The 26,533-nt window shown below is 35.5% G+C and overlaps 2 protein-coding genes across 4 annotated transcripts in view; both read left to right on the top strand.

Moving 5' to 3' along the window:
* LOC128982392 (rho GTPase-activating protein 19-like) overlaps window positions 1-20,349 on the top strand; it is a 38,556-nt gene extending 18,207 nt beyond the window's left edge. The window contains exons 5-11 of one of the 3 annotated variants that reach the window (XM_054401351.1): window positions 2,559-2,761; window positions 3,219-3,374; window positions 3,992-4,222; window positions 4,394-4,486; window positions 15,348-15,758; window positions 18,505-18,618; window positions 19,632-20,349. In XM_054401351.1, coding sequence (XP_054257326.1) covers window positions 2,559-2,761; window positions 3,219-3,374; window positions 3,992-4,222; window positions 4,394-4,486; window positions 15,348-15,758; window positions 18,505-18,618; window positions 19,632-20,018 — 1,595 coding nt within the window. In that variant the 3' untranslated portion in view covers window positions 20,019-20,349. The remainder of the gene's footprint in view (window positions 1-2,558; window positions 2,762-3,218; window positions 3,375-3,991; window positions 4,223-4,393; window positions 4,487-15,347; window positions 15,759-18,504; window positions 18,619-19,631) is intronic. The other 2 variants (XM_054401352.1, XM_054401353.1) reach the window with 2 other exon arrangements.
* Window positions 20,350-23,817: 3,468 nt separating this feature from the next.
* LOC128982391 (ATP-dependent DNA helicase PIF1-like) lies at window positions 23,818-25,011 on the top strand. Its single transcript, XM_054401350.1, has one exon. The coding sequence runs from the start codon at window positions 23,818-23,820 to the stop codon at window positions 25,009-25,011; it is 1,194 nt and encodes a 397-aa protein (XP_054257325.1).
* Window positions 25,012-26,533: the final 1,522 nt, after the last annotated feature.

Genomic DNA, 26,533 nt, shown 5'->3' with positions numbered 1-26,533 from the left:
ATGTATTTCCAACACGTCTCTAGACTAGATCCGCGACTAAAAAGTTGCCTGTGTGCGCACTCCAGCTCAACTGTCGCTAGACTTCAGAGTCTCCGAGAGAGTTGTGCAACAGTCCCCCGATTAGTCGGGCAACTGTTGCGCAACTCAAAATCGCCTGTGTGCGCCTGGCCTAAAGTGACTATTTATATCCGGTCGTCATACGCCACGAGACATTCCGTCAGTGAATGGGAGGCCCACTCAAGGGTGAAGATCGATAACGCGCTGCATTTGGAATGGAATAAATTGCACAGGTCCTCGAAAAGTACTAACCCGAAAAAGTAAAGTGCCCAGAATGTCTTATACACATACGGAAATTCAAGTCCTCAAAATATTGCAATAGTGTATTTTCGTATAAATTCTTGAGACCCGAAAAAGTCAAGTCCCCAAAATGTCTCATACACTTACATATATATGAATTTGAAAGGATGGTGTTTTTGGCCTCTAGGGACTCAAAACGAAAAATTACATCGGTCCCAGGTCCAGGTGTTGCCATGAGTACTACGGTAATAGCTTATTCCATATATGCGAAATTCGCTAAAAACCTAATAATTCTGTAGAATAACTAGCTGTACCCGCTGGCTTTGCCCCGTTAACTAATTAATTTTCAAGATGAGCTCGTTCGCATGGCTCAATCACGTCCTGGTTGAAGTTCGTTCGCTACGCTCACTCACCTTTAGGTTGGAGCTCGTTCGCTGAGCTCACTTGCCTTGGGGTTAACTCGCCTCCAGGTTGAAGTTCGTTCGAAACGCTCTTTCAGCTTTTGGTTGCAAACTAGCTGTTGTCATAAATTGTTTAATTGACACAGCTGTTAAGATTCATTAATTCCTTTTAAATATGAAAAATCATAAGGTTAACATGGGAAACTCCAGAGCCACTGGGGCGAAGCTCGAATGCCCTATCATAATAAAAATTACTTAGTTTTCCTATTTAATGCCCAAAGAATCGGTGTATCGAATTTCAGCCTCCTAGGTAAATGGGAAGTGGGAGAATTAGTGATGATGAGTGAGTGAGAGTGAGTGTGTCAGTGAGGGCTTTGCCTTTTATAAGTATACATAGCACATTCAACCAGCTGTTAGTTAAAACAAATTATATTGGACTAAAACAAATCGATGATTACAAAGAATACTTTAAAAAATAATTTGAACATCCTACTACTGTATTTTACTATGCATATTTAATTAATCTACCATCCTCGTACCGAAGAATTAAATGTATCAATGGTCAGCATTACACATAGTATAAATAAACCAACCATAAGTATGTATTTGAATTTTCTTCCAAATGCTGAATTTGTGTCACAAATGCTGAATGTTACAGCTGTTGTGTTAAGCAAATTATATTGTACTAAAAGCTAGCTAGAAGCATTGACTTATTGGAGAAGGTTAGGCATCGGCTGCTAGACTTTTTAAAAACTAAAACTTAATTTATAAAAAAAACTGGGACACTAATTATAAATTATGGCTTTGAAATCCCCTAGTTCTCAAAATTGCCTTTCTTTCAACACATCCATCGTCTGGTTGATTCAGAATCGTGAAAAAACCCCCATTTACGTTTTAATAATATATATGATAGTTTGGACAGGTTTCAACCCTTCCGAGGCGTAATACATTTACACAGTTTATATGTAGACTACATTATAACTCATAACATAGTTCTACAATTAAATGGATCTCCTTTTACAAACGTATATAATAACCAGAAATTTTCAGATCGTCCTTGCGTGTATTTTATGCCACAAATTTTGACGAAAGGCTTTTCATTACATAAACTATACCTATTTACAGTGTTGACCAAACAGTTGGCAAGAAGCATTAATAGATAAGCTATGTACCAAATATGATAATTTTAGCTCTATTCTAATTATGACAAAACACGAAGTAACTAAAAGCAAGTTTTGTTGGTGTAGTAAGCGTTGCAGGAGGTCTACTTTACACTGAATCGACGTTCACTTTTATTGCTTTTGATCTTCCGGCACTGTTGACTCAGCGAAACTGAACTTGTATTTTACCGTATTTCGTTATATTAAAACTGCTGTTGCATTAGGTCAAATTCCCAATAAGTCAATTGCTTTAACATAGACCACGTTTTTAGCTCGGACTGTACTATTTGACTTACTGGGACTTTTGATCTACAGACACTGCAAACATTGTAGTTTTTGACCTAGCGGCACAGGTATAAATTATTTGATCTTCCGGGACTGTTGACTTTCAGCAACATTCCCTGCTGATACCATTTATTTTTTAATTTTTTTATCTTCACCCCTTCCTGAGTGCACCAACAAATGGAAACCAACGATTGAAAGAAGCTCACCTAACTTTAGGACAAGATTTTATGGGTATAACTAAACTTTCTTCCTTCCCAAATGACAAACTACTTTGAGGATGTAAATCTTATGGTGCTGTCCTCCTACTGATAGGTGCTGTGCAGAACAAACCATAAACATAAGACAGATTGTTCTATAAGTTTAACATTTTTCATTTTAATTGTAAACATGAATCGTCTTTATTTATTTTTTCTAGACCTCTGTACGCAAAAGCCAAATGATGACCGTTTACTACAAGCTTTGCAACTTCTTTTCTTATTGCTGCCCTCTGAAAACTGGAAAGTTTTAAGGGATATTATGGAACTTTTGCACTTGGTCGCGAGTCATGAGAATGAAAATAAGATGTCTGCTGACAATCTGGCAACGTTGTTCACACCACACCTGCTCTGTCCCAGGAAGGTTAGTGAAAATTTGTTATTATACATCAAATAGCTTTTAATTTTAGAAAGATATTCTATTGTCTAAAATCATTTGTTATGATATGTTGAATGTAGTTACAGATCAGGATTATTAAAGGTGGCTTTAGGGCCTACTGGTTTTAGAAACCCAAGTTTTAAGTTCTTCATTCTGTGTGTGTAGGTATGCCTTTTTGAAGTAGGTGGTTGGTATTTCTATGTTAGTAAAAATGCAAATAGGCCCACATAATGATCTGAAAAATTATTTTCAAAAAATATAAATAATTATATATCTTTTTTAACTAAAATTAAATTTGTAACAGTGTTAGTTTTCATGCTCAACTGACCAAACACTAAAAAAGCGCTTAATAATTGATTGAGTCAATTATGTTTAATTTAAGTAGTTGATTAGTTAATCATCCCAATACATATTTCATCATAAGCATTTTTTTGTCGTTTAGCTTCAGCCGGAAGCGTTCCATGCTACTTCACAAATGCTAAGCAAAGTAGTGGCATTTATGATATCAGCAGGACCTGAGCTCTTCAACATTCCTTCTTCTCTGGCTACAGATATTAAGATGTACTGGGAAAGAAGAAAACGGTCTCCTGAGAACTTTGTAAGTACAGTAGAACCTCTTTAATCCGAACTAAATGGGACCGAGGGTAGTTCGGATTATTGAATAGTTTGGATTACAGAACATATTGTTGTTTATACATAACAAAGCTAGGGAAAAGTGAAAAATGCTTTATAAACTAAAATACAGTGTTTATTTAATACAGTAGTAAATATAGGGAATAAACAGTACTATACATTACAATTTACAAGTAACTATAGTGCGTATATCAATAAATACAGTATACAATGAAGAACTACTGTACTGTGTATTGAGTACAGCAATGAGGCGCTCGGATTAGTGGACGTTCGAATTACAGGGGTTCGGACTAAAGAGGTTCTACTGTATAGTACTTAATTTTGATGGTTTTGAACGTGAACGATTGAAATGTTGGCCATAGTTTCACCACTTTTTAACAAAAATTGAAAGTTTCTCAGAAATAATTTTCATTCAGACATCAATATTGCATTATTATGCTACCTGGTAATATACAGAAAAAATTGTCTGTTATAAGTGCCAGATGTTAAAAATATTATTTTATGAAAGCTGTTGATTTGTGTTTTAATCACATAACAGATGAAAGCTTTTCAAATTAATTAAACTAAAATTTAACATTACAGCTGAATGAAAGCAGTGCTGCAACAACAGTGTTCAGCTTTGTGGACCGAGAGAGAACTGCGCAGGAGAATACAACCAATCCTACAGAGGCAGCTCTCGCACAGCTGTATGCTCACATTCAGTCTCTCCCAGAGAGCAGCAAGAAGCGGCGACTGGTCAAACAGTTCAATCGGGAAAATGGCAATGGCACACCCAACAACAACAGGGCACGTAGTATTGGAGATTCTATCAAGGTAAGACAGTTAGCTGCACAAAGCTGGGTAGGTTAACTCTAAACTACTATCATGTGACTTATTATCGACAGATGAAACAAACTCTTTATTATGAAACCAAATCACCTTCCTTTTTAAGAATTCAGTCATCTGATCAGACAAACTGTGAGTTTGTATTATTCCTTGTTTCAGAAACACATTTTCAACAAAACCGTGAAGCCTGCAAGAGGCTTTTGTGAGCTTGGACAGTTGAAAAAGAGATCTTGTAGTGAAGAGATTCTGAATGTAAGTAATATTTTGAGTTATGGATTGACAGTTGTTATTAGACTACTTTGTTACCGTAGCCTACTGTCAAAGATGTTAACTTGAACACACTTGGTTTTGGGCACGTTTTTGGTGAGCTATGAGTCATTAACTTGAAGAATCACTCTGGAGAGATTGTCTCTTAACAAACTATTCTTAACTTATAAATTCAGTAAAAAACAAACGGTATCAGCAATCTGATACATACTTTCTTCCATTAGCTTGTCAACAACCCTTATTACAGGTAACAGTGGGAGTACTATGATATTTTATAGGGGAAATCACAAAAGTTGCAATAATTTTGTTTACCGTAATTCTTAAAGCAATAAGGGTTGTACCTTTTTTCCATAGAAAAGAACTAGCAACCTAAAAAATTAATTTTGATCAAAATTGGCCGAGCAGTTTTTTATAATAAAATTTTCCTATTTTATCCTATCCTATACTACAATTTGAGCTATATCTGTTTGTCTGTCTGTCTGTAATATTTATCCTGAAATCGAGAGTGAAAGGATTTTGACTACATTTTGGAATTAGGGAGCCCTAAAAAAACGTAGTTGGGGACAGCCATTACCTCAGGAAGATTCGTATTCCGATTTTGCTACAAAGCTCATTTTAAAATATAACATTGTGGCCTTCTTATGGGTTGCTCAAGTAACTAAGTTGGTTCAACAAAATAACAAGGAAAAAGTAAACAAAGACAAAAGATTAATGATGTCATAGACAATCAACTATAGGTAACAATTAAATGTCATAATCGGCAAATATATCCGACCACCGTCTGCTGTATCAGAAAGGGTTAAAACCAATTAACCACAACCGAGCAAGGCTCAGTCGCCGGTACTGAGAAAATAAAATAATTAGCAATAACTATTGAAATGTAATTTTTAAAGCAAAGGCCGTTTTGTTTAAAGGGCTATTACCATTGACTATATAACACTACTAGATTGAAGACTATGCGGGAGGACGCGTGAACAGGAAATTTCTACAATGTACTCTGTTGTGCACGGTGGATGCACGTAGTACTGACCCCTCTACTTAGATCGCAGCACCGTCACCACGAAGTTCATGGAACCGTCGCCTGGCGCGCTGCAGTTGCTGCCAACTGGACTGGACTGAGCTTAGCGGCGGACTAGACTAGACTAAACTGTTGGACTAGACTCGGCGATGCGGAGCGGAGTGAACGATTGCCCGTGCTCGCGATGTACTCGGCGGCGGCGGCGCAGCTGTGTGAATGAGATGTAGGTCATTGCTCCTGATGTAGTAGGCTACTGCTGCGCGCGCAGGGTGTCTACCAACCGGGAAATCCGGGAAAACCGGGAATTGTACTTAATTTTTTACTGGCCATGAAATGTACGGGAATTGTCCTTAAATGCCAGACTATGTCCTTAAATTTTTAATGGGCCATAATTTTATCGATCGCTAGTTGGTTAGGAGCACATAAAAGGTTTATCAGATGTTTGTTTACATTTTCATAATTTATTACTAGAGTAATAAAAACCCCAATAAAAACCAAATATGCAATAAAAACCCCATTAGAATTCTCAAACCCATTAATATTTTATCACAACAATCAAGTGTCAAATCAAGTACTTCCAAGAACTGTTGACTCAGTAGTAGTTTAGCTCATAAAAGCTGTATGACTTTTATCCCTTACAACATTTATTTATTACTAGGGTAATCATTATTAGATCCCAAACATATTTTATCATGGAAATAATAGTTTTATAATGGCTGTTAAATTTCGCTTCTTACTTGTACTTCAATTTGCCGCTGGCCATTGCCTAGTGCCATAAAACTGTTTATGGTTTCATATAAAACATGTAACTAATCTTAAACATAACTAAGTTAAACCCTTTTTCTATGGATATTTTATCTTTCAATTGCAAAACCAAAAGCATCGGTTGTTTGCATTAAATTTTTATCACTACGTAGGCCTACTTGGTTTCAAATGATGTCATAGCATTTTCTGTATCTTTGTACATTGTTGGCAGTCAGGTTTCAATTTTTTTTATTTCCCATATTTATTTATTGAGTTGTATGCTTTAAGCAATCTAAATCTTATGAACTAGAATGATGATATTGTTTGTAGTGACTTTGCTGATATTATAACCTCATTGTTTGTTACTCAGTTAATATAGGCCCTCCTAAATAGTTAGGTCTAGGCCTGGGTATTTTGATTCTTTGAAAGTGCTGTAAAATTACTAAGAAAATGTAATTGAGCCTAAGATAAAGTAATGATTGCTATGTGTCGATATTAACTTTGCAGATGAAAAGACAATAATCTTACTCTGTGCTTACTGGTAGCCGCTTACCATACCGATTTTGTACCTAGAACCGAGTTACAATATATTCATTATGCATTAAAGATTTTTTTTTCAAAAGTAGTCGAGAACCTAACGTTGTGCCAGGGTGAATAATGCCAAATTAATCCGCCTGGATCGGATAAGCTATGTTATGATGTTTCCGTGACCGATGGAGATATTTAGGATTTTGTCGCTATTGCAGGAGACAATGATTGCATTTTCTGTTACACTATAAAAGCTGTACCTAAAGTATATGTTTGTTTACTTTCAATAAGTTTCTATTTTGAAATTTAATTCTTGTCTATTATTATTTACTTTTCTCTCTGGAACAACTACGAAGAACAAGATTAATACAGTTTGACAAATCAGGAATATTATTCTGCAATCACGCCGACAAAGGTCCTTAAATGTACGGGAATTGTCCATGAATTTTTTATCCAGAATGTAGTAGACACCCTGGCGCGCGATACCGCGTTTTGTTCACTCATTTGCACGTACCGTCCGTATGCTTGGTACGGTACGAGTTTATTCAGGAGGGTATAGCAAATCTTTGACAACTTATTTTTAATTTCTCCCCATATTAGTTAGTACATAGATAAAGTATTGTTTACCCCAAAATTTTCGAGTATGAGTTTTGAGTGGATATATCCACTAAATTGATGTCTGAAATCACTGAACGATTTTGAAAAAAATAGTACTGTAGTATGTTGTAACTTAGAACAAAATAGTACAACTCCAATTTCTGTAAAAATTACGGTTAAAATTCCATTGTAAATTATGGTATTTCAACAAAATATCCCTTAATACAAGAAAAAATTTTAATTTCTAAAGAAAACCCCTGTTTTGATTGAATTAAGTACTCGTATGTGATAATCCTTTTTATTCTTAACAACATCTAGTGCAGCCCCATATTCCGGTAAAAACTACGGTTCAAAAGTTCTTGAAACTTATGTTATTTTCCCATAAAACTATGACAAAACCGAGAAATGGATTTTTGAAAAAAAAATCAATTCTGATTGAAATTCTTCTGTGATGGATGGTCCTTATAATTCTAAAGCAAATAGTGCAAAATGTATTCATTCTAAAAATGATCATCGTAAAAATCTTTAACAATAACAACGCTTAGTGAAGGTTAGTAATTTCTTTACTCCAAACACATAATCGAAAGATAAATTGAATTAACAGAAAAATGATTTATTATTTGCTTATGTACAGTACAAAGAAAACTTGTTGAGTCCAAACTGTTGTTTGGATCTCCCAGACTGTAAAACACCCCCGCTGCATAGTCAATGCCCACAGGGACGTGACCGCGAGGATATCTCGGCTTTTGTAAGCTGTGGTACGGTGAAAGTGTACGATCCCTCGTTTATGACCCTATGATTTAGCAAATGAAGACCCCACATCGGCAGCTACAGACAACCCAATGTATAAAAATATAAAACACCCTGGTCAAAAATTTTGTTCTGCTGCATACAAATAAATGTTTTTTTAATGCGTTAAAAGAAAATATACTCCTGCATACGCTGGGGTTCTCGTTATCTGGTTTGAAAAATAATGTGACAAATCTGCATTGCAAAATAATTCAGGCATTTTGCATTACACTTTTTACAAAGTGATGTGATACTTAAATTGAAATAGTGGTAAATGAAATTTAAAAAAATTGTGTAAAAATAGTATTTATTACGTATAACCATGAATATAATGAGTGTAAATAGTAATGAAAATGTATAAATAATAACATGCACAAAGAACAAAGCACATATCTACAGTTAATAAAAGCAAAAAAATAGTGAATCAACGATTGAATAATTTAAATCGCGAATATAGTTTATATTGTAGACGATTTTTTATATTTTAGGCACTGAGGAGGTTAGTTGAATTGGCTTATAATTTTTAAATAATTATATTAAAAATACTATGCATTTGTGTTTATTTAATTAAATTAAATAAATGTGTTACCTAAAATGAAATATGTGAATCACTTTTTAAATAAAGCCCATAAAGTTTAATACTTATACTGTACCTCTGAAAGATAACTGAGACTTACAAATACCCCCGCCGCAGCAAACCTGCCGACTAAGCGAATTTCCATTTGTCTTAATTGATTTTCAATTAAATCTATTTTAATAACATTAGGTTTAACGAGTACCTAGGTTTGCTGCTACAAGGAAACTAATAAAGTGTGTTTTTTTGTAAAATATTGATAGCTTAGTACAAAATAAATAAATAAATCAAAATACAAAATATATCCATAAACAAGCAAACTACAACTTTTGACAATATTCTCCATAAAAATAACATGGGAATTTTAAATTTACAATTTTTTTTAATTTTCTCCGTTACTATTAATCGAACAAAAATACATTTATATACTAAATTAATTGTTTTTTAAGCTCTTTAAAACGGTCTAAAGAGAAATTGGAAAATTTTGTGTTTTGAGGGTCAAAAGTGAGAAAAACCAATTTTTACCCCATAAAACCCCCCGTAAAGCCCCGTTCCCATGGTCCGATCATGCTGGTTCGCGAACTCATTCAAGTAAATTCGCTAAAAACAAAAAAAAAACAAATACAGGTCTTGCCGCGGTAAGAAAACGTAAAGTACAAATTATTAGATGTGTTTAGATGTGTGTTACTAAAACTTTAAAAGTAAACAAATTTTACTTAATAGCGTAGTTTTTCAAAGTGCATTCATTGAGATATAGTACGATATAAGTTGTATTTCAATATAATATTACAAGAAGTAACATTATCAACACAATTATTGTTAATTGGCCACAATCACATAACATACATTCATATCACATAACATAATTCTATCTCTGAAATCACCAAACAAAGGATATTGTTTAGGTAATGAACTTCAATTATGTATGAAACACACTTGTGATATAATAAATCACCATGTTGGGGGTGAAGGTCGTTTCGGATTTTTAATTGTTTGTAATATATTCCCGCTGGTAAAAAATTCAAATACCCATTTTGGTTATTTTTTCCCATTGATTTGTGAACATTTATAAACATATAGTATTATAAAAGGCTGTGTATTTTGAAGGCTATTTCAATTATACGTTAAGCAGTGTAAATTTGATATCACAATATCAAAATCGTCCAAAACACAGAAACTTTGTACAGGTCCCTACTGGTTTCGTAAACAAATATTCACAAGACTATTGTTACACCATTATTATTATTTGAACTTCATCAATGTTTCTTGTGTTTTGGGATACTCAACGTTTCTGGAGTTGGATCAACTCCTACCGTTTAAAGTAATAATAATTAACATTTAGCTTGCAGTATTATTTTTTTTTAAAGTCCGTATAATAATAGTAACATGTTTTAGAACCAAATTAATTATGATATTTTCCCCACTACACAGTTTTAATAGACTTTCCACGTACGACATTTGTCCAAGTAAGGGTAGTTAATAAACCTAAAACGTTCATAGGTCTTCATATTGACTACATCGGTTTAACATTTTTAGCGGTTGAAAAAAATGGATGTGATATAGTGGAGACTGACTCTCACCACCACGTTTTATAATACTGTAGTATAGATACATATTTTTTAATGAGAAAGGATGGAGTTCTGGTCTCTGGGGACATCGAAACGAAAAAGTAAATCGATCACAGGCTGAGACCCTATGGCGATAGTTAATTATAAATATAAAATTGGCTGATAACGGAACTAAAGGACGTGTAACAGTTATATCACACTTCTAAATTAAAACTGAGGCTTACCATAGGCCTATCAAATATTTAACCCCGTTTTACAGCAGCAATGTCTCATATTACTGACACATCAACTGGTGCCTTTTTCCCTATAGCAGACAGATGTTGTAAATCATAGTGTAGCCTAGGGGTTGTCGGGTATTGTGTGAAGGCAATGCCCTTACCCGAACCGAACGAACGCTCTGCCACCCCCCATGTTCTGTCATTTCACTTTCTTTTTTTCTCTGAGCACATTTTGCAGTTTTTATTTGCTTTGGGCGTTTTGTGTGGTCGTTATTTTAAGCTCGTTCACTAGTTTCAAAGTGTTAGGTGGATGTATTCTACTATACTTACTAGATTAAAATTTAATTGTGATATGTGGATAAATCAATTTATTTATTTATTGATAAAATATCACAATTTCTCAATTCCAATTAAATATTTATTATAAATTCTTACAACAAAACATTTACAACATGACGCGTTTGATTACGCAAATTTGTATTTAAGTTATTCTCATCGGCGTTTTAAATGTGATTAGATAGGAAATTCATACATATCTACAGGACATCTTTTTTATCAATCAAATTCACTAACCACTAAAATATCACGATAAATATTAGGATACGAGTCCCTGTCTAATATCTCAGATTCTTAGCGAAGCAGTTAAATTAATGATCAGTCGCGCTTCAATTCTAACAACACAAATTCGAGGCGAGCGGGGCGTGGATGTGCAGTTCCGGCAAGTCACGTGGGCGCGGGTAGCATGGCTCAGCTGTCGGCTGTCTGTTCATTGCGTCGTAACAGCAGACAGCACTATGTTTTCATTGCCCGCCACATCGTGGCAGCACCTACTGGTCAGTGACGTCAGTGCTATAATCGCCCCTTCCCGCCAGAGTGTGCTGATTGCTTGTTCACAACCAAATGCATGGGGTTTTCAATCTAGTAGTGTTATATAGTCAATGCTATTACGCATTAAATTTTAGTAAAAATCTATCAAGCTGTTTCTGTAAAAATCAATTTTTTCTACTATTTTCTTAGATAACCACCATAAAAATCAAAATTTCAAAGAATGAAGAAAAAACAATGGAGATATTATGATTTAGTACACACATACCAAATTCCATCAAAATCGGACCACAGGTGTAGTCTGAAGCTCTGTATACATCCACACAAACATATACAGACACACACAGACATCACTTCAAAAACCAAAACCACTTTTTTGGGTTCAGGGGGATCCAAAATTGATATATCCTCCCAAAACTCAAACCAAACAATTTTGGCAAAAATAATACTTTCTCAATATTACTATGTTTATGGGAAACAAGTAAAAATGGAATAGGCATTTATTCTTTATCAGTTATTTATCTGTACCTATATTTGCAGATTTAACAGCGTATACCAAGGTTAAATAAAGGGTGATCCAGTTAGAGGTTACAATTTTAAGTTGGTAGCACTGGTTCCGTATGCAAGACAAACAGCTGATGTTTTGTTATTGGGCATTGTTGTGTTTTGACATTTGTTGTTATGGAGCGTTATTCGAATGAAGAACGTGTTTTTATTGTAAAACACGGCGATTAGAAAACTGATTGATAAATTTAATGTGACGGGTTCAGTGTTAGATGTTAAAAGACCAGTACGCCCTCAGAGTGGCCGATCAGTGGAAAATATCGCTGCAACAAGTGCCAGTGTTCGAGAAAATCCGTCAACCTCAATTCGTCATCGTTCCCAGCAATTAGGCTTTTCCTACGGTACAACTCAGCGCATTTTGATGAATTGAAACCGGGAGATCACCAACAGAGGCTTGAATTTGTTAAGTGGGTGTTGGAGAATAATCAACGTGATGACAATTTTGTGAACAAAATCATCTTTTCTGATGAAGCTCATTTTTATATCAATGGCTATGTAAACAAACAAAACTGCCGCATTTGGGGAACTGAAAATCTTCATGCTATTCACCGGAAAGAAATGCATCCAAAAAAGGTAACTGTTTGGTGTGGATTGTGTGTTGGCGGCGTGATTGGCCCTTACTTTTTTGAAAATGACCATGGCGATGCAGTTACAGTCAATGGAGAACGTTATCGGGAGATGATAAGCGATTATTTTTGGCAGCAAAGAATATATATTATATTTGGCAGTTAGAAGAATTGGTTGTCAATAACGAGTTGTACGACTTGTGGTTTCAACAAGATGGAGCCACTTGTCATACAGCACAAGAAACAGTGCAGTTGTTGCACACAAAGTTTCCCGGCCGTCTAATCTCTCGTTTCGGTGATCAGCATTGGCCAGCAAGATCATGTGACCTCACACCAATGGACTATTTCCTTCGGGGATATTTGAAGCAGAAGGTTTTCGCAAACACGCCCAACTCGATTCTGGAGCTGAAGGTCGAGATTCGCAGAGTAATCCATCAAATTCCACAACAAATGATCGAGAAAGTGATGGAAAATTTCATCAAAAGGGCTGACGTCTGCAGGGATTCACATGGCGGTCATTTGACGGTATATTATTTTTCATGTGTAATGTCAATCTTTAATAAATGTGTATAAATAAAAAAATACCTTGTAAGTAAACTACAATACATATTATTTATTTTTTAATTGTAACCTCTAACTGGATCACCCTTTATAATAGTCTATTGTGTATAAAAATAAACAAATATGGTTAGATGTGTCTGTCTTTAAGTCATAGGTCTATCTTGTATTAGTTTTTTTTCTTTTTAGGTTATTTCTTTACTATGTTGAGTGTCAGTTTTGATTTATATAAGAAGGAGAAACGGCTAACTTCGCTTAACTGTTTAACAGCTCCATTTGTCTCACCATGTAGAGTTCACTACCTGCAATGCCGCCATGATTTCACCTACGTACCCGGCCTAAACCCCCTGACTCACCTTCACCATTATCACAAAATATGCAAATATGACCATGAAAAACAGTGGTGGATAAACGGCGAATTTCAGTTTCAATTTTTTATGGAGACCCTTAATATTTTGTCTACATTTACTTTTAAGTGTGTCTAAAAATGAGAATTTAGTAATAACTAGTGGCTTGTAGGGGCAATAGCCCCTATATTCTAGTAATTATTTGGTACAAATTATTAGTCCCATGGGTTACCCTACCTTGAATTAGGCCTATCATTTAACTTTTTTATTATGATATGTATAATAGTTATTACATACCTGCATAATGCGTTTTGATGTCTGCTCTGTTTAAAATACAAATTCCAAAGGACATGCGGTGTGTTTATAATATAAACTTTCAAATCATAATAAAACTAAGGAACATTTTCCAATAACAATCTTCATGACTATTAATTAAATCTATATAGATTTCTTTAAATATAGACAAATTCACTTAGAAAAACACATAGAGATAATGTCATCATCCAAATTTTAAAATGCTAATTCTATAACAAAATCTCTCTGAAACAACATTTGTTGTATGGTATCCATTTTGGTTGATTCCTTGTTCTTTAAATTCGGTTATAGTATTATTTTAACATCGTCTGGCCTCTTTACACATCTAAAAGCAACATAAAGTTGACCATGGATAAACACTGGGATTTTCAAATAAATGCCAACTTTTGTGAAGGTTCGCTACAATTTCACCAAATCAAATTGCGCAATTCACCACAATAACTTCATGTTCATCCGATGCTCATTTATTCTTCTTCCATTAATATCGTGCCAAATCTGGTGCCTGTAGTTCTCATTTCGAGGAACAATATACCCCTGAGTGGTAGTCTTCCGACATTATACATCATTACTGCGCAAGCCATTGTAAAGTATGTAAGTGAGTTTAAAAGTATCAAATTGTTTGTTCAAAAGATTTTATCTAATTTTCACTTTGTGTTTGTTTACTACTTCACTAACAATTTTACAATAACAAAATAATGCACATTCAGGTGTGGTCATATTTTTTTCAATTTATATTATCACAGCTGTGATTGCACTAAATAAAAAGACATCAAATTAGATTTCCATGATATTTAAATGTGAATTGTTTTATTTCCTAACAACCTTTTGGTGCATAATTAAGAAAAATGAATAATTTTCCCCAAAATTTCATGCCTAGACCTTTAAAATGAGACCTCTCCCAGCTTTCTACGGCCTCCCGTTTGCTCACAATTTCATTGTAAAATTTTGTGCTTACGGAATTAGATATATAGATGAATTGTTTAACAGCTTATATTTACCCATATACCATACTGAGTATCCATTTAATATTTTCTCCTCTTACAATATGAAGAGTGCCGTCCTTGAGTAGAGCAGCCGCTCCAGACCTCGCGAGCTGAGGAAGATTTCACACTTATAGGCCTTACTCTCGCTTTAAATAAGTAAAGATTTTGGTTGAAATGAATGAAAATAACATAATATAATGTAGCAACCAAAAGTGCAGATACAAAATTTTTTTCGATAGTGGTGCTGGGGTGACGCAACCTGAGGTGATCGAGTCAGCCTTGCCCTTAAGAATAAACTTCAGAGTGGTTTTCTTAGGCTATTTTACAAATCTTATCAGTTTTTGTTTTTAAACCAATAAGAAAATAACAACTCAAAATTATACCAACCCGAAATGGGAGTTTTTTACTTGAACCCCGTTTTAAATGAAAGAGATGAAACTTTTTATTTGTCAAAGTGCTTAAAAAGACGACTTTGCAAGTATAATTTTGTAAAAATTTCCAGGGCCTATTAATATAATTTGATCTTGATAGTTACCCTAAGAAAAAACTAAGTTCTCTCTTCTCTTGAATGAACGGGCTCATACTAGAAGTTTAGTGTAGTTTTAACAGCTTATGCATGAGTTTACCTGACACCTTAAATATTTCTTTGTAGAGTCCAGAATCAAAAACACCAAAATGCTTCCAAAGGTTAAAATCTGGCAAGAGTTGTGACAATATTGAAGCCGAACAGTCATCCTCGCCTCTAAATGAAAGGATTGTAGAAGACATTGATGTATCGAAGCCTAAAGTTGAACTAGAAGACAAGCCAGATGTTTCCATCCTCAATTCTCCTGTTCCTATTCCTGAAAAGGAAAACAGTCCGTTTTTCACCCCTTGTAACCCTAGTTTGATGAAGCACCGAAAGTTGTCTGTGAGTAAAGCACCCCTCACCCCTCCAATGACTAACCGTTACTCTGCTCTACTAACTAGCACGCCTGCCTGTAACAATTGTCTTCTCTCTCCCTCCCCTAATGACATGAGTCCTATCACTCTCTCAACTCAGCGGATGTCAAAAGCCATGCAGGTAAATCTCACAAGACCTAGTAGAGCTGCTACCCACAACTTTTATAGAATCAGAAATTACCCTCTTGTTAATCTGGACTCTAGTAGGGTAAGGAGGAAACTTCTACATTTGTCTTTTAGTTGCGACGCTTCAGTAGCATTATGTTTAGAAGAGTTTGTATTAGCCTTTAGTCATTAGGCCTACCTTTCAATTACAAACAGAAATTAAATGACCTGTAGATTTTAAAAAACTTCCAAATTTACATTTTATTGTCAATTTTTTGTTAGATTTTTGAGTTATTAGTGTACTGTATTGTTAGATTTTATTCAGTAGTTATAATTGAAACTTGAAAGTATTCCTAAAAGTAGCTGAACTCTATAAAACACATAAATTGTATAATGACAAACTATTTTGATTTTGAAAAATTACATTTTATTACAAGTTTTAATAGCATGAAAATGTTTGGTTGTGTTTTATAGTTAAAGAAACTATTAGTATATTTTGCGGTTCTGTTTATTTTGTCTAGGAGACAAATGCTTCAACAGCATATAAATTTGTAAAAAACTATTGATAACAACATTGTGCCTATCACTTATTGACAAAATCACATTTGTTGGTGACCAGAAGTTACAGAAATAAGAAAATACCAACCAATCTTTACTACCTGTAATATAACGCAGGTGCACATGGAACCAAAACCAACTTTTTAAAACAATATCCCTCATTTTAATCCGCTGAACCCAAACTGTAATTTAAAATATTTAGTCACGATTTTAGAACCATAATGGATTTCCCCTCCCCTTTCCACATTTGTATATTAACCACAGTTCTACCTATCCTCTACTTAATCTCTTATTGTATTGCATTTTAAATTCCATTCTTATTGTATTCATTTTAAATTGTTTATGCATGTGTTTATAAGCTTTGCATCCTATGGCATGAATTTTAAAGTTTTATGTACCTACTTAAACAGGGTGTCCACCGACTGGGAAAACCAGGAATTAGGCGTGATTTTTTTTCAACCGTGATTGCGCATGATGACGATGACGATTCCCTGATCACAGGAGATGACGAAGACGTTTCCGTGACCGCAGGAGACCATGATGATGTCCAAACGGCCGTGGGATATGTTAGTGATTTTGCCGAGATCGCGCATGCGGACGATAATGTTTCCGTGACTGCTGAAAACGATGATGATATCCAAAAATTATTGCTTGATGAAGATGACCGAGGGAAATTATTAGACTTAAGCTACAATCGAGGAAGATGATGATAAATTTTCTGTGAGTGTGGGAGACAATGATAATGTTTCCATAACCGCTGAACAATATCAGGATTTTGTCACGACCACGGAAGACAGTGGTGATGTTTCCGTTACTGAGGGAGATATTCGGGATTTTGCATTTATTGCGGAAAATTATGATGGTGTCTCTACAACAGTGGTAGATTCGAGTTTGGCTTGACCAAAAAATATCAAAAAGGTACACTTCTAGAAAGTTTTATATTTATATTTTTTGTAATATCTTAATTTACCTTTAACGTGGTATTTATTTAATGTGTTTAGAAGGGTTTAAAACTTAATTTGGCTATGTAAAATTTTTGTTATTTCTGCATTAATTAAATTATGTCTGTAGGCCACTTGAAAAAAAAAACACATAACTCAAAAAAATTACATAGTATATGAAAGTACATAAAGATAGGTGTTGGTGTAGTACATCCTTACAGAAAATTTGGAAAAAATTAAAATTACAGTATCAGTATTAAGAATCAATTTTTCAGGTGTCTGCACAGAGATTTGATAAATTTTACTATCGACATATCACTATTTTTAAGAATTTGTTGATAAATTGCAGGTTTAAGAATTAATTTTTACTTTTCAGATTATTTAATCAGTAATATATACAAATTTCATACTTGTTTCAGTCAATATTACAGTAATCATAAATTTTGTTTCTTTAACTGAGAATGCTTTTTCCGATAAATAACATAGTTAACTATGTTAGCACCAAAACAGCATTGCGGGAGTTTGCGCAAAAACGTGTTGGAAAGTTAAATATGAAAAGTACGACCTGAACTTCCTGGAATTACTCATGCATTTTTTGTGGTTGGCCTGGTGGACGGACACCCTGTTAAACATTAGTTTATATATAGATTTAAGTAGTTGGCAGACCACAGATGTATGGTCCCATTCCAATTTAAATTTAATAGAAATTAAATTTCCACTGAATTTTATTCAAAATTTTAAAATTTAAAATAAAATGTACAAGTTATAATTTATTGAGAAATGCATACTGGTATTCGGTTTATTACATTTTAGCCTCCTGATCACTATTTTAAAACTATAAATTTGTTTTTAAATTAATTTACTGATTTTAAAGCAAAATGGTAAAATGATTTTATAATTTACGTATAATTTATAAAACTGGTTATGATAACATGATAAGGGAGCATACGAGTAATAGTTTATAATACTGTTTTCACAGTATAGATAACTTTTTTGGCTTGACCAAAACCTCAGTGGTCATAAGATAAACTACTGTAATAATCAGTACAAGTTTAAGCCTCACTGGATGCATCAACAAGAAAGAATACATTGTGATTGTGTTTAACATATGATCAATAATCTTAAAAAGTAAGGGTAATTGAAATTTTTAAACCAATCTGTAAAACATTTAAACTTGTTAACCTTAAGATAATAGGCCCAATGAAAGGGAATTGTCAGTAGTCACTGTACAGTTATTGTACTAAGGATAATTTCATTTTGCAGGAGACAATGATGACTCCTCGTAGTCGCAAGCCTGTGGTTGCTGTCTCCGCCTCAAACATCTGTCACTTGGCCAACCTCACCTGGGGACTCAAGGATGACCCTTCCTGGGACCAGGTACACCATAGTACAAGAGTATCTTTGTAGACATCAAATCTAATACTCTACGTTTGTCTAATTTAATGGCTAGTGTCAAATGAATCCCATACTTTAAATTGGCTTTTGCAAGAAAAAAGTTAGCCTTATTTTAACAGTCAGGGTGTCCACATTCTGGAAAGTCAGGGATAGCCATGGACAAAAATTTTGGTCATTGAAAGTCATGGAAATAGGCAAGAAGTCATGGAAAATCATGGAAAATCCGAATGATGGATGGATTTCAGGGGACCATTCAATGCTCTAGTTAGCCGTAACCCCGGGACGGCCCTGGGAATAGTACTTTTGAACTAGGAGATTGTGGGACTGCAATTAAGCCAACCGCCATTGATTTGGTTGATTCTTCTAGTGGTACATAACAACATTTTACAGCGTCTCGATTTTCTAGTAGAGTTGCCGTGCCTGTGCTACTTCTATTTGGAAGTTTTTAGTCTAAGACTTTAGTTTTGTAAAGAGAAAGAGCGGTTCCCTGATTCTGTTTATCATACTTGAAAACAATAAATAAGTGAGAGCGCATGATCATTTTGGGCCGGCATGAACTACGCCGGTTGCCTGATTCAGAATTTAAACGAACGTTCAACAAAACATTGACCATGGCAACATCCTTAAAAAAGAGTTTTTATGTGGAATCTGTATCAATAATTGTGAGTAATATTTCAGAACTGGTATCAAATCAAGAAATTCTGTTATCGGCCTCAGCCTATCCCCATGTACCTACAATGAGTACAATGGATTAATATTCGACTAGGATGTAATTCAAGTGATGGCCTTGAGTTTTGAGACAGAGTGGAGCTATGCGTGGATCGACACTGCTGCTACACGTTATTATAGAGCTGGCGGCAAGTCTGATTCTGACAGCGGACCCGAGATTCGATTCTCGAAACTTGTTAATCGAATCTCAAATCCGAATCTTTTCTTAGAATTCGGTGGAATCGAGATTCAGATTCGACACATCCCTAATCTATTGTATGTTGTAGGATGACAGTGATACGGGAGAGTCACTGGCTGGAGCCTTCAAGGAGTATCTGTCCAGTCGCAGTGTGTTGACAGCCAGTCCTGTGGACCTAAGCTTCTCTAGCAGAACTGGAGATTACGACCCTTCCTCTGAGGGGAGACTTGAAGACTTATCACATGATGAAATCCCTCACTCCCCGCTCAGCGAATCTCTGCTCTACGTTCTCGATGGAAACCTTCCTAATGAGTCATCGGATTCCTCCGGTTATATTGATGGACGACACAGGAAACGTGGAGCGGAGGTGAGCGGATTCATACCAAACAAACGCTTCGGTCCTGAAATGTCTGGAGAAAGCAGTGGACTAGGGACAGAGAACTCCAAAGAGACTCCACATGAAACTAGTTTATAGCAGTTACATATATAAAGTCTTGTATTTGTGGAAACTTATAGAATACACAGAGTAATCCCAAAGGTAATTTTAAGCAATTAACTACTGTCTCTGACTTTTGTAAATAGTTATGTGCCATAAAGTATTATGGGTTATTTAATAATGTATATTATAGGAAATTTCAATTATTGAATAAAACATGTATAACAGATGTGTCATTATATCTTATAGTTTGAGGTATAGTATTACTAAACTATGTAAATATGTTACATAATATCTCAAGGAGTATTATAACTGTTGCTTTAAAACATTTTACAATGACATTACAGTTTGACAATAAATTTTAACTGTGGTTAATGTGTTTGATGTTACCCTTAGTGAATTAATATTACATTAGCTATGTCCACACTCGTGCGCTTTTGTGTGCGCCAAGCGCATGCCTCTTAACGCATGCCTTGATGCAGATGGACGCAAGTGACGCTTGCCTCAAAGCATGCACGAAATGAGTCGGAAGGGTCTCCATTCCATAGCGCACAGCGTAGCGCAAGACAATCCACCAGCCTTGGATTTCTGTGCGTTTCAACTTGCAACTGCTTTGCTTTACATTTTTGACAAGTCGTCCGTGTTGCAGTTGTGAAACATATTGAATAACTAAGAAACCTCAGAATTCATAGAAGATTGTTGCTCTTATTTATGTTAGCGGGACATATGGAGTAATAAAAAAATTAAAATAAATTGAATAAATTAAGATTACATTAAGAGAATTAATAAACTAAAATAAAATTGAGTGTGGACAGCTAAAAGGCATGCCTCAAGGCGCATGCGATATTGTTTGCGTTGATGCATGTTGAATTGAATATTGAATTTAAAGCTGAAAGGCACATTGAAATTGAAAGCGCAGGAGTGTGGACATAGCTATTCCCTATGTTTCAATTTATTTCAAAAAGTGTTATAAACATTGTTACTTACTATCTATCAGCTTATTCCTCTCTCAGCTAAACAGTTTGTCTAGTCTTGTGCTATCTGTATTTATGTATCACCAGTGATTAAATATTGAATCTATACTTAAAACATTAGGGGGTTTCTCTGTAAAATCAATTTTTTTTGTCGTCCTACAAAGCAAATTTTTACAATAATTGAGGCATGATTAAAGCTTAGTTATGATCCAGCAGAGGGACGAATGGTATCAAAAAAGGTTATTATAAGGTTTTGTCCCCTGCGTTTTATTTATTTCTAGAGTTTGCTTTGAAAGATCCAGTGCTGCTGACCAAATTTCTTTATAACGCTTAAATGTGAACTGTCATTTAACAGCTGACCCTTCAGGATAATGTTTAATCACAGTAAGATTGAAAACAAGAAACAGTTGAAAATTGAATTTGATAAGGCTACTTTTTATTAGTTGTTCGATGTAAATAATAAATGTTATCTGATTGAGGTCTAGGTATATCCTTCTTTCTAATGTAGATCTAAAGTATTAAAGTAAGCAAATTGTATTCATTCATTATAAATTAGTCCATATCCAAAAGGGATTTTAGCATCCCTTCAGATGGTTTCTTTTGCTTTGCGAGACGAATTGAAAATATGTTCAATGAAAATATGAGGTTCATGGTGTTTGGAAAGAACGTGGTATGAATAAACAAAGTGTTTGTTAACGTTTTTAAAACAAAAGAGTTGTACCCAAATATCTCTGATGAAGCGGTGTTACTACTGAAACAAGTTAGGATAGAACCTATGGGTGTTGAAAATGTCTGGAACCAACATTATATCTGGTAGGTGGTTAAAGAAAAACAACTGATATTTTGTGTACGGATATACTATGGTTTTACCTATCTTTTGGTGCCTTGTGAAATTTTTTACCACTTATAGGGAACGTCCTGTGGAGGATGCAGTAAAAAGTTTTAATGGAAGCCTATGGTAAATGATACATCATTTTAAAGGCCATTTTTTCTGAGTAAGGAGCCACAAGTTTCATCTCAAAAGGACCACCCTAGCAAAAATGGCGACTCCTTGAAATTTAAAAACCCACTTACAGGGAACGTCCTATGGAGGATGCATTAAAAAGTTTTAATGGAAGCCTATGGTAAATAATACATCATTTTAAAGGCCATTTTTTTCTGAGTAAGGAGCCACAAGTTTCATCTCAAAAGGACCACCCTAGCGAAAATGGTGACTGTTTGAAGTTTTTGAAAATAATTGAAAAGCTTAATTGGTATTTCTGTTAAAAATAAGTTAAAACAACACAAACAATTTAGTTAAATGTTTTTTTTTTCAGTAAGTGTTTATTAAATGTACAGCAAGACAATTATGTTTTATAACTGTATTATTTGTTTGTAAATGGATTACATTAGGTTGTAGAATGAGAATAACAGGTCAAAGTTCTAATAGCAGCCGCTTTCTCTTAACAAAAATGTTTGCTTGTTTTGGGAAGTTGGGCTTTCCAAGGTCGTTAGATAAACTTTTCAGTCTATCAATGATGAGATTCGCCTATTGGGTCTGATGATGATTGGAGTGTCCAATCGAAATCGATCACCACTTACCATCTTTTTTGTATATTTACCGTCTTGTGAGTAACAGTATAAGCGTAAATATATCTTTTAAGTGTTATAAGACGTTTCTCTTATTTACTTTCCGTAATAATGTATTCAATACTTTAATCAGTAACTTATACAGGGTGGTAAAAAGTCCCAGGACAGTTAAATATTTCAAAAAATAATGTAGATAGAGCTACAATACTTGGTACAAAGTTACAGGGCATAAAATTATATTTTAACACATATTTAGTGATCCAATAACTCTTCAGGGGGACGGCCCACAAGGAGTCAGAAGAAAATCTTAAATGAAAGCATAGGTCAATATGCACATCAAATTAAAGGTCTTTTTTAGTAGAATACAATGCCTCAAACCGCACTTCAAAAGGTTGATCTTGCGCAAAATGGCAGATGTTCAAAGATTTCTTGAATCCGCCATTTTGAATCTTTGAACGACTGCCATTTTTTACTCAGGCATTCTTTTGAGCTTGAATTTACGGCATCGTAATCTACTAGTGAAGACCTTTAATTTGATGTGTGTATATCGACCTATACTTACGTTAACAATTTTCTTCCGATTCCTAGGGCTGTGCCCCCTGAGGAGTAAGCGTATAATAGCAATGAACACTGTTTTACTGGTAAATCGACACGTACTAAATTCATAGATATGGGTAAAAAGACTTGTAATTAACTAGTCTTATTGAGCGTTTTCATATACTTCCTGAGTTAGTACTAGAAAACGGATAGACTGATTTTTATTACATTAGTCAGTTTACTTCACAGTATATCTTTCATGTAACCGTTGTTAAAAAACACAATTCTATAACAAGTGAAATATTTGTATGAATGAGAACTAGTTTAAAATTGGTTGAAAATAGACTAGTCGCTACGAAATAGAGGCAGAAACCTAGCCCAGCTGTCCCTAGTCATTGATCTATGTTAGTTGATCGGTTCTGACCAAAGAATAAACCAACCTTACAGGTAGTTAATAACAAAGATACTTAAGATCACTCTATCATTAGATATGAATACTGATATGGTTAACATGGGAATTTTCAGAACCACTGGGGCGGAGCCCGAGAAGATCTTTGAGATAAGAATATGTCTAGTTAATCGAGAGCGTAAGCTATCATCATACCAAATTTCATTTCATTCTTTGACGACGTGACATACCAGGGGTTTTATGAAACATTCGTAGTTTACGCAAAGCGTCCAAAAACTGCAGATGTGTACGAGCATCCCGACGGCGTTCATTTCATCACTGCCCGTCATGACTGTTCCTTGCCGTGGTTATGCCGACCTCCTGTCCCGTGGCGGACCAAACTGTCGCACTTTTCAAGAGGTCGCGCGGCATCTCGGCTTGGTGCAAGATGAACAGGAATACCACTACGCGCTGTTGCGAGGCCGCCACTTTCATGACTGGCCCGAGACTCCGTTCTTTCTTTGTGATACTCTGCAACATGGGAGCTCCCGCAGCCCTTCTGTGGGATGCCTTCCGTGATTCCATCTGCGAGGACCACATTGAACGTAACCCTCTCGATGTTGAACTGGCCTACAAGCTAGGTCTCATCGAGATTGATCGTAGTCTCCGTCGGCAGGGCTCTTGCGTCGCAGATCACGGCCTCCCCAATGTACATGATGACATGACGGAGTTGGGCAGAGAACTGCTCTTACACAGCGAAAATCAACAGAGAGCGTTTGTGGAGGAGTGGGTGCCAAAGCTCTCTGAAGACCAAAACCGTGTATTTGAGTACGTTACCTCCGTTCTCAATGCACCAGCCAGCGGAACGTCGTCGAAAATCATTTTTCTCGACGGTCCGGGTGGCTACAGAAAGACCAGCTCTGGGATCGCCGCGAGTAACATGCCTGGTGGGACTACAGCGCACAGCATGTTCAGGTTGCCACTCGACTTCAGTGACAGCACCGGCTTTTGGAACATCACCAACGGCTCCCAGCGAGCAGAGCTCATCAGGGCCGCAAAGCTCATTGTCTTTGATGAGGCCCCTATGGCACATAGGTTCGTTTTTGAGGTTCTCGACAGATCCCTGCGAGACCTCATGCGTTCCAGTGAGCTATTCGGTGGTAAAATATTCCTCTGTTGTGGTGACTTTCGCCAGATCGCGCCTGTCGTTGTGAACGCTCGTACTCCAACTGACATTGTTTGTGTCTCACTTCGGGCTTCCCATCTGTGGCAGCATTTCAAAATGTTTGCCCTGACAACAGCTCATCGGACTAGTAGTTCCACATCCTATTCCGAATTCCTTCTTAGGGTAGGCAACGGAACTGTCAGTTCGACCACTTTCTTGGAGGGACGGAACGAACAAAGTCTAATTCCGCTGCTCGGGATTAGACAAGTGACGTCTTTGACTGATTTGGTCGATTCCGTCTTTCCCGCGAACGTCCTACTCGACTCTGATCTGTGTTCGCGACGCGCAATCCTCTCGACTCTGATAGTGAACGTCAAGGAGATCAACGACCACATCTAGAACTCCCTTGACGGTCATCTGTACGAGCTGAGGAGCGCCGACAGGGAAACAAATATTACCTAATATATTTTAATTAATATATATGAATGTTTACTATAATTGTTCGATACTAAAAATTGTAATATACAAAATTATAACTTTCTCCTATCTACAGATGGTCCCTACAATTCCCGTGGCTGAACTGAATTTATCATACAATTTATGGCTATCTGAAATGAAAACCAATATTACTTAATACATTTTAATTAATATATATGAATGTTCACTATAATTGTTCTATACTAAAAATGTTAATATACAAAATTATTAGTTTCTACTTTATCTTAGTAATTCGTCTTCTTTTTACTGATTTCCTTGCACAAAAGACTCAATCTGGTAACGTTACTTACTAACTACTGCTAATTAGCCACTACCCCACAATGGGGAAAAAATATCACAATTTGTTATTTCATATCCATTTTCACTATAACAAACCCTACTCCCCATATATTATTACTTCTCTCTTACCGCAAACATTTTTTTATACTCTCTTACCGCAAACATTTTTTTATAAGGTGTTCTTTAAGGTGGAGCTTGAAATTAACTTGCCAACCTCCTCAAATATATTTGCGAAATTAATATAACGTAATATTGACTGTTTCACTGACTGCATTGTAAAGACTAAACTCTAATCTACTAATGACGACTAACAGTATGGACATTAGATATTGGTATGGACATTAGAACCGTTTACTTCAAATTTGACAGACTTGAGAAATGCTATGAGTGTGCTAACTAGACCACTTCTAGGTGTGCTACGGACTTGAAATTTCCCCGGCTTCTTGGTGATGGCCTCTCACCCCTTCCTAAATGACGACTAACAGATAGGGGGCCTGGAGGCAGAGCCCCTGTGTTTAATAGCCTATACAGCTAATGGCAACTAAGGGACCTATTGTTTACAGTTTCCTTGGTATATACGAATTGGTCTAATTGTTAGGACAGTACTGCGGATAGTCGTTGTACTCACTCGTGCGGACGTTAATCCACACCAGGGAGTATTGCATCCACAGTGCATGCCTATAAATATCCCAATTCGTGACCTCCTAGTAGCTGGATTACAGGACGACGCGACCGTCCCAGTCATATATGAAAATTAGAACAAATGGTGTTTTTGGCCTCTGGGGGCATCAAATTTAAAGAGTAAATTGGTCCCAAACCTAGGTCTTACCGTGCCACCTACGGTAATAGCTATAGGGAAATTTGTTAAAATAAATTGGCCAAATAAAAAAATAAAAAATTACAACTAGTTTAAATTTTTCTGAAAAGAATAACATGGTGATTTTAAATGTACATTTTTTTCTAATTTTCTCCCTACCCTTTTTATCCTACAAGGCTACAATATGCAAAATTATTTGCTTTTTAAAACTCTGGTTTTTATTTTCTTAATGTAAAAATTGTAAAAAAAAGTAAAAAAAAATCAAAGCCTCATAAAACCCCATTGATTCCTATGATCCAATGTTGCTGGTTCCTGAACTCATTCAAG

The sequence above is a fragment of the Macrosteles quadrilineatus genome, unplaced genomic scaffold, assembly GCF_028750875.1.
Source record: "Macrosteles quadrilineatus isolate MER2022 unplaced genomic scaffold, UCM_ALF_1.0 Scaffold_241__1_contigs__length_143872, whole genome shotgun sequence".
NCBI classification, from domain to species: domain Eukaryota; kingdom Metazoa; phylum Arthropoda; class Insecta; order Hemiptera; family Cicadellidae; genus Macrosteles; species Macrosteles quadrilineatus.
Note: the sequence above shows the minus strand (reverse complement) of the source record. Positions and strands in the feature narration are given on the sequence as shown.